At 40.6% G+C, this 14,766-nt stretch overlaps 1 protein-coding gene across 1 annotated transcript; it reads right to left on the bottom strand.

Annotated features, from left to right (window-relative positions):
• Window positions 1-11,824: 11,824 nt before the first annotated feature.
• Window positions 11,825-13,754, bottom strand: LOC147885438 (tubulin beta-1/beta-2 chain-like). The gene is made up of 3 exons (XM_087397061.1): window positions 13,361-13,754; window positions 12,794-13,063; window positions 11,825-12,498 (listed from the first exon to the last, which is right to left on the bottom strand). The coding sequence occupies exons 1-3, from the start codon at window positions 13,752-13,754 to the stop codon at window positions 11,825-11,827; spliced, it is 1,338 nt and encodes a 445-aa protein (XP_087253187.1).
• Window positions 13,755-14,766: the final 1,012 nt, after the last annotated feature.

Consider the following 14,766-nt stretch of genomic DNA (forward strand, 5'->3'; position numbering starts at 1 on the left):
TGGCCCTTCAGTTTGATGAAGGGAAAGCACAAAAACCCCAACCCCCTTTGACCGAGCAGCCAAGCATGTGATTAATTGGTGGCTTGAACTTTGATTAATTGAAGACGACTCATGATTATTTGGATGGTAACACCGAGCCTCCAGTCATTGTGTTGGCTTAGGTTGGCTCATGATTACTTGGATGGCGACCTCCAATCACCGAACTGGCTTGGATTTTGATTAATTTAAGGTGGATTATTAAGATGGCACATGATTATTTGGATGGTGCCATTGAGCCCGTGCTCGGGGGGTCCATCTGCGAAATGTAAGTATACTATGAGAGTTCAAAATGAGGGGTATTTTAATTCTTAAGACTTATAGAAATACATTTATAGCAGGGGTAACTTTATACACCATTTTTAAATTAACAGGTAGGGCATGTTTATTCATAGATCCAAATTAAAATTGATTTTTTAAATATTGTCTCATCTAGGATGATGTGTAAGAGCAGTCACAATTTGTTGATGGGTAGCTCAAATTTTTAATGTGCTCACTAGCCCTCGTAGTCATGATGAGTAGTTGGATTCAGCAAGACATGTGCACACACACACACACACACACACACACACACACACACACACACACACACACACACACACACACATAGAGAGAGAGAGAGAGAGAGAGAAAGAGAGAGAGAGAGAGAGAGAGAGAGAGAGAGAGAGAGAGAGAGAGAGAGAGAGAGAGAGAGAGGACTCCAATTGTATCTTTTAAGCTATGCTTTGAGATAGTGGCAATTTAGTAACCTAATGTCAAGCTCTGCAAATCGGATAAAGTGTGTTTGAAAGAACATTTGAATGGGCTCAAGGACAATTCTACTACATGATGTTATTGCCAGCTTCTACTACATTGATCCTGAGCATGTACAGTTTGAATCTCCAAAGGTTCTCCCACTTGTGTACCTTTTGGACACAACAAAACTTGACCATTTTAAAGTGGAAAAAGAGTACCACTGTGACACCAAAAATTGATATTTTTAATTTGGCATTGGTATTGTTTTTCTCTATGTTTGATAAGAGTTTGAGTATCAAGTGATAGCCTAGTGGCTCTCACTTATTTCTATCTTCTATGATATTGTATGGGATGGAGAGGATGAGTGGAATGGCTCATTGTAAATACCATAGGTATGAATTATAAATACCTTGGTATGGGGTGAGAGTTATTTGTGTATGGGATATTATGAGTTTTTTTAGAAAATAGGTAGAGTGAGTCATATAAAGAGCGGGGCTCATGTCCATATGTTCCAATAATATAAGAGAGGCCACATGCCAAGCGTGTGAAAGGCATGTGGAGGAGTGTGAAGTCAAGAGGAATCCTTCTAGAATTCCTATGTGGAATAAGGAGGATGTGGACATGTGGAAAAGAGAGGGTTTCTATGGGCTCCATGTGGGGAGACTCTTGACTTTCTCAATATTTTAAGAGTCTTGAGCATCTTTTAATGGGACACATGGCAAGAGTAGCCAAAAAGGACATGGATGGTGACATACGTGCTTAGGTGATTGATGGGGAAAGGAATCTACAGGTAGCAATTGTAAATGGGTGAAGGAGGGTAACAAAATCTCTATAAAAGGAGCCCTCCTCTCCCTTGTTCATCAATATCTTACACCATTAGGGCTCATGTTGTTGTAGCTCTAGTCTCCCCAAGCCTCTTCCATGAGCCTTCTCTCCCTCTTGTAGATATTCTCTTATAACACCATATTAGAGAATTTGGGAAAATCCTGATAATTTGGGAACTTTTGAGGGGTTGTAATTATGTAACATTCAATGTTTTTCATTGATTTTTCCCATAGATTTGGTAGTCCATCCAAATCTCGCAAATGTGCATGGTTTGCATCAACATAAATAAAATGTCAAATGTTGAGGTTTCGACCAATGCATGGTATTTTTTGAGGGGTTACAATTACAATGCATTGAGTGCACTCCATTGACTTTCTCCCTGGATTTTGCCATGTATATGAAACTCACAATTTGGAGTGTGCCTATTTTGCATTAGCTGAGAAAAAAACATCATATGTTTGAGTTTAACGAAGCATTTTTTGCCTCTTCTCGAAAAAAAGTGGTGTTCAAAAACACCATTTTTAGTTTAGTTGGAGAAAAAGTAAGAATGCAACACTAGTCCTTGATATTTTGTCGAGTGTGCAAAACTTGCAACCACAAAGCAATGGTCTGCAAAAAAAAAGATAAATAAAAAAGATCAATGTCATACCTTCCAAATATTTGTCAGTATTCAATTAAATTATTGTTGTGCAAGGAAAAAAAAGTCATGCTTTTCAAGTACCTTCACTCCATTATGGAGTCAGCATCAGAGTCGGAATCTATTCTATGAGACAAATTGGATAAAGCTCGCTTGCGTGCAATGGTTGGTATCTTCACCTTGATGGGGAGGTTGCTTCTCTTTGAGGAAACCTTCTTTGAGAGGTTACATTTTGGAACCCATGACCATACAATAGCATCAACAGATTCCCAATGTGGAGGATCACGTTTATTGCACATCCAAACCTTGTTCCAACAATCTGCATATACCTCCTCAATTTGTGCATTGTGTCTTTTGCATATAGGTGCCCAATATTGTATGAAAACCTTCTTGAAATTTTTAGATTTATTATCCTTCTGTACATCAGTTTGAGCAATGCCTAGCCAAATTGGGTAAATTTTTTCTGCTGGTCGGACCAAAAGAAAGTGTCCTTTTTGTACATCAACCATTGGATCAAATGATTGTTTTGGCTTTTTCCTTTGAGGTCCACAGTAATGATCATTCAACTCTTCAATTCCTTGAAACTCATCGTTTTCATTATCAACTACTTGCACACAATCAATATGTTGCATCTTTGGCCAAAATCTCTCGTACATGCCCTCTATACTATTGTTTGGTTTACCAAGCTCATCAACAATCATGCTCTTCCAGTACTTCACTACTGGCTTGTAAAACTTTGTGAAAGATGCTTCTGGACCTTGCAAGTGTGCCCATTTTTCCCAAAAGCATACATACTCCTTGATACCAACTATCAGATCTAAGTGGTCCTTCACATACTTGAACATGGTTACATAACGTGGCTCTCCACTTGGTAGCATTGGATGACCATCCGGATGTCTCTTCCATAACTCAATGCCACCTTCACTTGGTTGCCAATCTAATGATCGTGGATGCACTTTATATTGCATGATAGGAACTTCATTTCGCATAAAGAACCGAAATTGGAGAGGCTTTGAGTGTCCCACTAAAGAATCTTTCCCATCGCATAGGCATCCATCAACATAGCTCTTGAAATCAGGGACTTCCGTTACCAAAAATGGCATTGGAGAAGACTCCTCACATTGTCTAAAAGTATCCATGAGATGTGCAAATGTCAATGTTTGGCTAGTTCTTAACCTCTATGAAAACCTGCTAAACATTGCATCAATATCCTCATGTGTATGCCCAACCATCAAGAATCCCAATTGAATTGACTTGAAAATCCCTCGAGCAACAAGTAATGATAGGTATGCAAACAAGTACCTATTCTTGTTTTCAGAACCACAATTATCCAACTGCAACAATAGGTGTTCGGGTAGTTTCTTATAAGGATTTTCTTGATGGGAACTTCCAAGTCCAAGGTCTTTGAATTTTCCACCCATTGCTCCAAGATGAAGTTGTTGCTTGCCATTAGAAACATAGTGAGAATCCAATGCTTCTCTTGAGGTTAGTGCATTTAGCAGAGCATTGTCAGACCTTGGCATCCCATCATGTACCAAATCTCCAAGTGCATGGTTATCAAATCTTTCAAGATTTCTCAAACACAAAGCCAATGAACCAATTGTGAAGTTAGGATCCCCACTGGGAGCTGAAAGGATTTGTCTGTGTCCTTTGAACGATTGCGTAATCTAGGGATGGGTGTCTTCTTTTGGTCCATCTTATCATGGATAATGCACAAGTATGTCTGAGGATACATTTCAGAAAATCTGCGCCAAGTGTAGTACACATTTCTACAACTTTTTTGTTGTAACATGTGCTTTCTTCTATCTTCCATCAACTTATTACGTTCATTTTGGCATTTTGTCGCTGCAAGCTGAGCCTTGATTGCACTACATAAACCACACTTAGAGAATTCACTCGTTTTTGACAAAGTTACATGCTTGAATTTAGAGTTCCATATGCGGTTGAATGTGGAAGTTGAAACCTCCTTACAACCCAAACTATGCTTTAATTGCATGTTAACTTCATAGAGAATATCAACCTGCTTGTATACATCCGGTATCACCAACTATGTTTCCCTTGATCCATCCTGAAGTGTTCTACTTTTGTGTGGCATACGCTCAAAATTGTTATCCACAAAATCTTGGATTATGGCTCTACCCAGTTCTGTGTGGTCCCAACCTCTCCGCATAATTCCTTTATTACCATGTATGCACCTTCGTATACCAATTTCAAATTGCTCCTTGTATCGATAAAATGTTGTTTTTGGAATACCATGCATTTCATACCATGCTCTACAACAAACTTGAATACCATTCAATGAAAAGACATATTTGAACTGCCCATTGTCATCTTTTCGACAAGCAACCCCAAGAGTGTCATATACATAATTGGTGCGAGCCTCCAAACTTTGGCCCCAATACTCTATGCGTAATTTGGATATCATTTGATGATCGGCAAATTGACAACAATTTTGTTTACAACAATCAATCATAGATACTTTTATGACTGCATCCCTTGTGAGTCTAGATGATGCTAATGGCATGCCATGTTTTTTAGCTTTTCTCTTTATCATGCAGTAACGCCTCTTTTTTGGGGATTTTTCCATTGGGTCCTCATCTTCCATGTGCTTTTTCCCAGAACCACTTGAAGAATTCATGGTGTCATCGATTCTTAATGAAGTTCCATCTAAAAAGGTTATTTGTGCAATGGGCCATTTTATTAAGTGGATGGTATTGATGCTTGATACATCATTGTGATACTTTTCAATTCCCACACCTAGATTACCTTCACCAAGCATCTCAAAATTTATAGGTTCAAATGGGTAGACATATAAAACAACACCCTCTGCAATGCTCTTGGTTTTCTGCTCATCCCATATTAAGACTTTCTTGTCCTTCCATGATTCTCGAATGGAAAACTCATCATATTCACATAGAGGTTCAACGTCAATGGTATCTAATGTAATATCATTCATTGGTACAATAGCTTCATTGACATTGTCCACACAACTCATTGATCGTGCTTTCCAACGAACAACACTACCCAAAGCCTCATAGACTAAGAATGCATCCATTGTAGGAAATGGAAGAAGTGCACTTTCATCCATACAAATATCGATCGCCACCGATACATTGTTTTCTCCCAAGGGCACACCTTTGCACATATCATCATGTGATGTAGAGAATATTGTCCCAATGGCAACAATCTTTCCACTGACAAGCAAGTTGACTTTAACCCCCACTTTCAATGTGGCACCTGCATAGTACATAGCATTTGTTATAGTTCAATATTGATATTTGATGGTGTGACTTAGGATGAAAATGCTTTACAAGATTTCATTGCAAGACCAAATCTTCCTAAACCTTGGTGCTTTGAATTTTAGGCAGCAAAATTTGGCTACATGGCCAAATCTTCACAGACCATGGTGCTTTGAAAGGGAGATAGCAAGATTTATCCACACAACCAAATCTCCCGAGATGCTGGTGCTTTCAAGAAGCCATAAAGATTTATGCACACATTCGAATCTACTTAGACCTTGGTGCTTTGAAAGAAGCCCACAAGATTTGGCCACATGGACAAATCTCCTAAGACACTAGTGCTTTGAAAGAAGCAATAAGATTTGGCCACACGACCAAATCTGCTCAAACCTTGGTGCTTTCAAAGAAGCTAGCAAGATTTGGATGCACGGCCAAATCCTTCGCGACCTCCATGACTTCTTTCAAAGCACTGAGAAGATTTGGTTGTGGCGTTCTTTCAAACTTGGGAAGATTTGGTTGTGTGGCCAAATCTTGTAGGCTTCTTTCAAAGCACTAGTGTATGGAGAGTTTTGGCTGTGCAACCTCCTCTTGCATGCTTCTTTCAAATCACCAGGTTCTGGGAGATTTGGCCATGTGGCCAAATCTTTCAAAGCATTAGGGTTTGGGAAGATTTTGCCGTGCTGCCAAATGTTGCTATTTTCTTTCAAATCACTAGGAAGATTTGGCCACATGGCCAAATCTTCTTTCAAATCACTAGGAACATTTTGAAGGAAACAAGAAACATGCCCCCTAAGAAAAACATTAGCCTCATTGTAGAGGTGGACGGAAAGTTTATTTTCAAGTCAACATTGGTGAGCCAACTCAATGGATGTCCAACCTTGTCAAAAGATAGACTCACAAGGGTAAAGCAAGGTGGTTACTTCAACCATGAAGCAAAAGCACAATCATCAAATGGAAATTTATTTGGCATAGGTTGTGACTGTGCTATATACTTTCATGATGACACGAAAGGACAAGGAAATCAACACATGAAAAGAAATGGCAAAGCTACAATCACGAGGAAGATGGATGCAACTCATGGTACATGGTACTTAGGAAGGGTTCAAAAGATGAGGGAGAAAGTCGGAGGGAGGTACGTGGATTATAAGCATGGCTTTGATTTAGTAGATAGGCCCCAAGGTTTGGAAGTTCTGCTTGGATGGTATCAAAGGGCAAAAGGAGCACAAATTTTTACTTATGATTTGACAGACTTAAACATGGTGGACATTAAAACAATTATTGCATTAGCAAATTTGACATATATTGTAAGAACAGACAAGTACCAGCTAGATGAGAATGACTACAAAGTTTTTAATGACTTCTTGAAAAGTGCTAGGTAAGTTTCCTTTGCATTTTTCATACAAGGTGAAACTTTCCAAAATGTCTTATAATTGGGAAATATTTGTGGTTGAAGGAATAAATTGTCTTTGGGTAAATCAAGCTCAAAGTGGCTTTATAAAAATGAAATCAATGTGATCACTTAATTTTGGAAAACTAGGATAATTTTTTCTGCTTTTGCTTTAATGAAATATTATAAATACTCTAGATGAGGATCTATGAGCCACTCATCTATGTAGGGGGTGATTGTACCTAGTTGGTTGTCACTATCTCTTTGTACTTTGGTTATTTCATTAAATTTATCAAGTGGTGTTTTGTGACTATTAGAAAATTCTCTTATTGGTTTCAGCCTATTACCTCAGGGGTGTCACACATCATATGTAACCCTATCACGTGAGTTCAATAGAGGGAGATTTTATATTTCTAAATTTAACAAAAATTAACATACATAAGGGAGTATTTAAAATAGTTTTGGGAAAAAATTACATATTTGTATAGAAAAAGGGTACATTTTATTAATGAAAAATTTACAAATAAGGGCTTTTAAAAATGGGTCTTGAACGCATGTGATATAGAAGGTTTATACATAGTGACCCCCCTGAGCCTATTACTAAGGCAACACTGATTGTCTTTACCTTGTGCAACATCCAAATTGTTTCTCAAGCAACACCTTGGGGTCAAACATTACTTCTTTCTTAAATCAAGAAAAGCTCTTGACTCAAGCAATAGGTTCTGCAACACCCCAACCTTTCCTTGAGCAATAGATTATCTCTATGTTTTGTATCATGCAAGTAAGAAATGACTTAACTAAAACTCAACTTGACATTGCTCAAAATCACTCAAAACTCTTTACTCTAGCAAGAGTTTGTGTTGTAATCCAACTTTATTGCTCAAGCAATAGCTTTCTTGTAAGTTGTATGGTGTGTTTCACATTAACTATTGCTCAAGTGACATGGTACAACTTGTTGCTCAAATCAAATAAGGGGTTGTATTGCATACAATCTCTTGGTTCTAGAAAGAGGTTGTATTACATACGAACCTATTTCTCAGCTAGCATGTTGGCTCTGTTTGAGACTCTCAAGCATCAGCCTAACTGGACGTACGTGCAAGTAGGACTAAATCTAGAACCAAGCTAGCTAGGCTCATGGGGATCTGTCCTACCCCATGCCCTCTTCTAGTAAGAGTGACCTTTACCTTTTCTTTTCTCTAAATTTCTACATTTCTTGTTTTTCAGTCTCTTGGATTTTCCTAAACTAGTTATGCTAGCTAAGTTTAGTAGAAGTCTTGTTTCAAATCCTAGTTTGATAGGGCAAGTGCACAGGTTCAGATGGACTAACTCCTTTTTTTATTGCTTTTTGCGATTAGATTGGGAATCACATTACCTCAGCCCTATAGGGCATTTGGGACTCTGGTAAGATTCTTGAATTGCTTACAAAGGGTCTCATTCATCTTATTTCGAAAGGAGATTGCAAAAATTTATTGTCCAAGAAATACGTGGTAAAAAGACCTGTCGTGTTGCTCAAGCAACAAGTTAGATGTGACCTTATGTCTTGCTCAAACTTTATAGTTTTTAAAAACATGTAAAAAATGCTAGTATTCATAAAAACATGTTGCAAAGATTTTGCAACGTGCTTAAGATGTGGAGTTTAGGGTCTAGGGTCTCAGATCCATGGTTTATGGTGTAGGATTTAAGATTTAGGGTTTAGGGTTCAGATTCTAGTGTTTATGATCTAGGGTTTAGATTTTAGGATCTAGGGTCTCGCTTTTGGATTTAGGATCTAGGTTTCGGGATTAGGGTCTAGAGTTAAACATCTAGGATTTAGGATTTAAGATCTACGCATTAGGAAAAAAGGGAGCTCATTTTGGGGCCCTGAGAGAAATTCACGATTTCTTCATTTTTCTTTCCTCTAAAACAATAAAACGCGACATAACCCCACTAACATACAGTGTAGAATTTGGTATTTTTGACATCACGGATGCATCTAGAGTGGGCTAACACCCCCGGAAAGACTTTTGAAATGCCAAAAATGGGCCCTTGTATTTAGGTCCCATGATTTAGAATTTAGGGTTTAGGATCTAAGATTAAATTTAGGTTTAGGGTTTAGGATCTATAGCTTAAGATTTAGGGTTTATGATATAAGGTTTGGAGGTTCGGGTTTTGGCTCTAAGATCTAGGGTTTAGGTCTAGGTTTAGGGTCTAGGATCTAGGTTTTATTATAGGATAGTGGTTCTATGGTTTAGGTCCAAGGTTTAAGATTTAGGAATCAAGATCTTGGGTTGAGGATTTAGGGTTTAGGGTCCAAGTCTTTAGATCTAGGGACCGAGATCTAGGGTTCATAATTTAAGGCTTAGGTCCAGGGCCGGTTCTATTTTTTTGGTCTTCGGTCAAGTTTATGGTTTAAGATCAAGGTTTAAGGTTTAGGGTTGAGGATTTAAGATTTACAATCTAGGGATTATAATTTTGGGTCTACGGTTTAATGTTTAGGATATAGGATCTAAGGTCTAGGGTTTAGGATTTAAAACCTACAATTTAGGAGCTAGAATCTCATGTTTAGGTCTAGGGTTTAGGATTTAAGATCTACAGTTTAGGAGCAAGGATCTCATGTTTAGCATTTAGGGTTTAGGGTTAGGGTCCTAGATTTAGGGCTTAGGGTTTAGGGTCCAAGGTCTAAGGTTTAGGGTCTAGGGTCCAAGATCTAAGGTTTAGGATCCAAGGTCTAACGTTTAGGGTCTAGGGTCCAAGATCTAAGGTTTAAGGTCTAAAGTTTATGATTTATGCTATGGAAAGGATTTCTATTACATGATTTGATAGAAAATTTGATGATTTCTATTCAAAAGTTAGAGATTTATCGGCCTTTTTTTTGAGTTGCTAATCTATTTTTTCAAGAACATGTATTCACTCTAATAGAAAGTTTATCTGTGTTTTATATGGGAACAATGAAGTGCTAGCCTTGGGACAAACACTTAGTCTTGATCCTATGAACTCAGATGCATAGTGATAATCACCATTGTGATCAATCTTGAAGTGCAATTACAATATCCACATGGAGACTTTGAAACATTTGGTATTGTGTTACATTGTGAGATTTTTGATATGCAAGTACATAGAACTCTTTGGGATCGAGATGAAAGAGAGAGGAAATCATTCCAAACATATCCTTTCAAAATATCAAGGAAACTTATTTCATGGGGGAGAATTTTGAGATGTTGTCTTGCTCCAGAGAAGTATTAGCACTTGGTAGATTCAAGGGCTATGATCAAAATTTTGAGATGTTGTCTTGCTCGAGAGAAGTATTAGCACTTGGTATATTCAAGGGCTATCCTCAAAATCTTATTTGTATGGTAGAGTTAATTGAATTGACATGTGAAGACATCATACCTCACATCTATAGCCCCATAACATTATCAAATGGTGGTTAGATTTCTTGAAATCAAATCTGGCTAAGACGGTTTCCTTTACTGTGATGGAAGACAAAGGTATTATCAGAAGAAAAGAACTAATTGGCAGTCTATACATCCCACCTTGAGACCCAGTAAAGCGGGTCTTTTACTCGTCGTAGATGGGTCATGCAACTCGTCTACATTGATGGCATGGATCAAAACACGACATTGCCAATGTATAGATGCACCTCATCTCCATTAGAGGTAACTCGGAAAAAAGAAACCAAAAAACACGCATGTTTATGGAATTAGCCACATGCAATCCAAAAAACACACATTTCTATGGAATTAGCCACATGCAATACACCACACTAAGTAAAAGCACCCGTGCTACCAAGAGACAAGCTAGAAAGGTTTTTGTGTGGTGACGATGATGGAAATGTGTCCTTTAAAGGCAGTGAACGGGCCACCTGGTAATGCATGAGACAACATGTTCAAGCCTCAATCACTTGTGTAGATGGCCGTTTAGTAAATGAATATTTCATTGTGGCCTAAATTCCGTTCTTTACTTGGATAAAATGGTCATTTCTTATGTACACGTATCTATCCACAGTGATCATTAGCATTTAAAGGTTAACATAGCTTGATTTTAATTGCTTGAGTTTTAATGTTATCTAGAGTCTACACTGAGACTTTCAACTACTTTCTGCTTGCACTCTAGAATAGACTCGCCGGCAGATTATGCATTGATATCTAGAGTTCAAACATAGTGTGAAATAACAATCACAATTTCCTTGACTAGGATGGCCATTAATCCAAAAAATTAAACCTTAGAGCCAGAATAGTAGCAAAGCCATGAGTTTGTTCTAGCCTTAATCATAAAGAAAGCCATGGGGGAAGCAGGCCCGTACTGAAAGCCGAAATAAGTATGATGCCAGCAGTTCATACTAGGGGTATAACAGGGGAGAAATAACAGACTTGAGGGGCTAAGAATGCTTCATCTTTCAGGGCTTCTTCAAGCTAAAATAGGTGGTGATCATGGTAGCGCCTGTTTCTGCAAGCTGTGCTGCCATGGCTCCTTCAAGCTGACCTAGAGGTGATGAAGGCGATTTTTATTTATTACTTTGTAAAAGAGGAAGGCAGATGTGCTGAAGCTCTTCTGGTCTCTTTAGCGGGTGAGGATGGCTGGTTCTGGTCTAGATGAGCTGAGAAAGCAGGGGGTGATCTCAAGCTTGGATGGCTGCTCAACGATGAACAAGGTGGTGATGACAGGATCTGTGGTGTTGAAAAGGCAAAGGGCAGCATCAATCGAAGTGGTGGGCAGGAAATCGAAAGGAGGAAAAAGGTGAGCTGAAAAGTGTATAGAATTTTCAAGATGGAGGTAGAAGGGTGGTGATGGAAGGCTGTGAGCGATGCATGATTAGGAGCAAGGAAATCCTGAGGAAGATTACAGAGGCAAAGTGAAAGCTTCCATGGAATCTTCCAAGCTGAATTAACAAGATGATGAGTGATAGAAGATTATGTATGAGGGAAGGAAGACAAATAGAAGGGATGGCAAGCTCCAATCGAGGTAAAAGGTGAGTATGGAGCTTCATCAAGCTCCCATGGTTTCTTCCTCATCGTCATACTCCCCTTCGTCGTCTGCAGTTGCATCCTGATACTGCTGATACTCCGATACCAGATCGTTCATGTTGCTCTCTGCTTCTGTGAATTCCATTTCGTCCATCCCTTCCCCCGTGTACCAGTGTAAGAACGCCTTCCTCCTGAACATCGCTGTGAATTGCTCGCTCACCCTCCTGAACATCTCCTGTATCGATGTCGAATTACCTATGAACGTCGACGACATCTTCAACCCCTTTGGCGGTATGTCGCATACGCTGGATTTCACGTTGTTGGGTATCCACTCCACAAAATAGGACGAGTTCTTGTTCTGCACGTTGAGCATCTGCTCGTCCACTTCCTTAGTGCTCATGCGGCCCCTGAACATGGCGGAAGCTGTGAGGTAGCGGCCGTGACGTGGATCCGCGGCGCACATCATGTTCTTGGCATCCCACATCTGCTGCGTAAGCTCGGGGACCGTCAGAGCGCGGTAGACTTGGGATCCTCGCGAGGTCAGCGGAGCGAAACCCACCATGAAGAAGTGCAGGCGCGGGAAGGGGATCAAATTGACGGCAAGCTTCCGCAGATCAGAGTTCAATTGACCAGGAAATCGAAGACAGCAAGTGACACCACTCATGGTTGCTGAGATGAGGTGATTCAGGTCGCCAACTGCAAAAACGAGATCAACAATTGCTGAGACGAGAGGTGATGCAAAATGCAGGGAATTAAATCTTAGCAATCCAGTCCGATTCTTGCAGGTTTACATCAAGAACACACTGGAATTGCGAGATGATTAAGACTAAAAGAAATACAAGAATCGGCAGGCTGATCGATCAAGAAGATGCACAGTAATATCATCCAAATCGTCTCAATCGACAACGATTTCTGACCACGAGCAGGGACAGTTACAGAGATGCTTGGACGATTCGAAAGAAGAGAAAAGGAAAATGGATGATTGGATTACAAGTAGGAGTGGTAAGCTTCAAGGTTCGGAAGCATATATCGTAGAGAGCCTCGTTGTCGAGCACCATGCACTCATCTGCGTTCTCCACCAGCTGATGCACTGACAGAGTAGCGTTGTAGGGTTCCACCACCGTGTCGGACACCTTCGGCGAGGGGAACACCGAGAACGTGAGCATCATCCTGTCTGGATACTCCTCGCGAATCTTGGATATGAGCAGCGTTCCCATCCCTGAGCCTGTCCCTCCTCCCAGCGAGTGACACACTTGGAATCCTGCGCTCGCCAAGCACAAGATCTTCGCGTTAATCCATAGCCAACATCTTCGCCCTCCCCACACAACCGAGCAGTCTATCAACGGAGCAATTCAAAGCGTAAAGCATATAGATTTCCACGAGTCGATTATCGAGAATGCGATCGCACATAGAAAATCTATCAAATTCAGTGCCTGAAAACAGAATGAATTCACCCGTATGATAGGACAGTATTCCGGCAGAACAGATTTTCACGACTTGATCAACGCAACGAAATCGAGTTTCAGCAGGAAGAACGATTAAGTATTTCACAACTCGCCTTGCAGGCAGTCGCAGCTCTCTGCCTCCTTCCGCACAACATCGAGGACAGAATCGATGAGCTCCGCGCCCTCCGTGTAGTGCCCTTTGGCCCAGTTGTTCCCGGCGCCCGTCTGTCCGAAGACGAAGTTATCAGGCCTGAAGATCTGGCCGTAAGGCCCAGACCTCACGCTGTCCATAGTGCCCGGCTCCAAGTCCATGAGGACCGCGCGAGGCACGTAGCGCCCTCCGCTGGCCTCATTGTAGTAGACATTGATTCTCTCCAGCTGGAGGTCAGAGTCGCCATGGTAGGTTCCCGTCGGATCGATGCCGTGCTCGTCGCAAATCACTTCCCAGAATTTGGCACCGATTTGGTTGCCGCATTGGCCACCCTGGATGTGAAGAATTTCTCTCATGGCGGAAGATGTGAATGAATTGCTCACAGGTACAGATTGCTCAACGGACGGTGGACGGAATCCCTTCGAGAGCTTCTCAGAGGCACCTCCACGCTCCTCCCTCCTTGCCTAGCCTGCACCAAGAAATCAGGAGACGGACTTCTCAGAGACCGCGCCACCAAAATCTCTGTAAAGTCTTTCGCTTTGGGATCTCAAAGGCAGCCAACACGCTCTTTTCTTCCCTTTCCTGCAAGAAGAAAAGAATTCCGCACCTAAAGCACTAGCGATCGTTCTTCGACTCGGAAAGAATTTCGGAAGGTTTGAGGTTGACGTCGAGTTCTAGGCTCTCTTTTACCCTCGCAGCTCCCGCCCTCTGATTCTACGTCCGATGAAGCTACACTCTCGGTTAAACTTGCAGTATATGGCGAGTGTGGCTAGATCTTATTCTATGGTGGGCTTAAGATTATGTCGTGAGCGCTTACAAGAGAAGCGACGTTCGTTATCAATCAAGAAGAGCAACAAGAAAGTGGAGGGAGAGTTCGTTAGGTTAGTTGGCGTCGTAACGGATTCTACTTCCGCTTCCAATGCCACTGGACGGCGGTTAGCACAAAGGACCCAATAGTATTAATTTCTAAGGTCGTAAACTGAAAGAAAGCCCCCCTTACCCCTATCAACCCAATTCATTCATTCCCAAATAGTTACCAAGAAACCCCCCTTTCACTCTTTGTTGGGTAGGACCCCTTTAGAGTAGAGTAGAAGATTAATTCTGCCATCAACAAAGCATAAACATGGAAAAAGAATAGACAATAACATGTTTAAAAAATAGGAGATTATGGCTCTTGAAATGGCTTTTTAAGTAGCACAATGCACCAAGAGACGTTCTCAAATTAAATTGGCTTATCATCACATCCCTTGTTCGTCCTTATTAGCATGAATTCATTTACCGATTGTTCCCTATGTTTCACAATCATTCATTGATTGCTTGCTCCCTATACTTTGGAGTGCCATTTTTTTGTCATGGACCACGTAAATA

Source organism: Dipteris shenzhenensis, chromosome 25 (assembly GCF_047967505.1).
Source record: "Dipteris shenzhenensis isolate YYH24624 ecotype China chromosome 25, Dip_SZ_1.0, whole genome shotgun sequence".
Taxonomy (NCBI): domain Eukaryota; kingdom Viridiplantae; phylum Streptophyta; class Polypodiopsida; order Gleicheniales; family Dipteridaceae; genus Dipteris; species Dipteris shenzhenensis.

What these genes read in the sequence shown, in the direction of transcription:
- LOC147885438 (XM_087397061.1), bottom strand. Translation starts at nt 13,754, where the DNA reads ATGAGAGAAATTCTTCACATCCAGGGTGGCCAATGCGGCAACCAAATC. An exon ending in GAGCTGCGACTGCCTGCAAG is followed by an intron (nt 13,064 to 13,360) that starts GCGAGTTGTGAA and finishes TGGCGAGCGCAG; the next exon opens with GATTCCAAGTGTGTCACTCG. An exon ending in GAAGCTTACCACTCCTACTT is followed by an intron (nt 12,499 to 12,793) that starts GTAATCCAATCA and finishes TCGTTTTTGCAG; the next exon opens with TTGGCGACCTGAATCACCTC.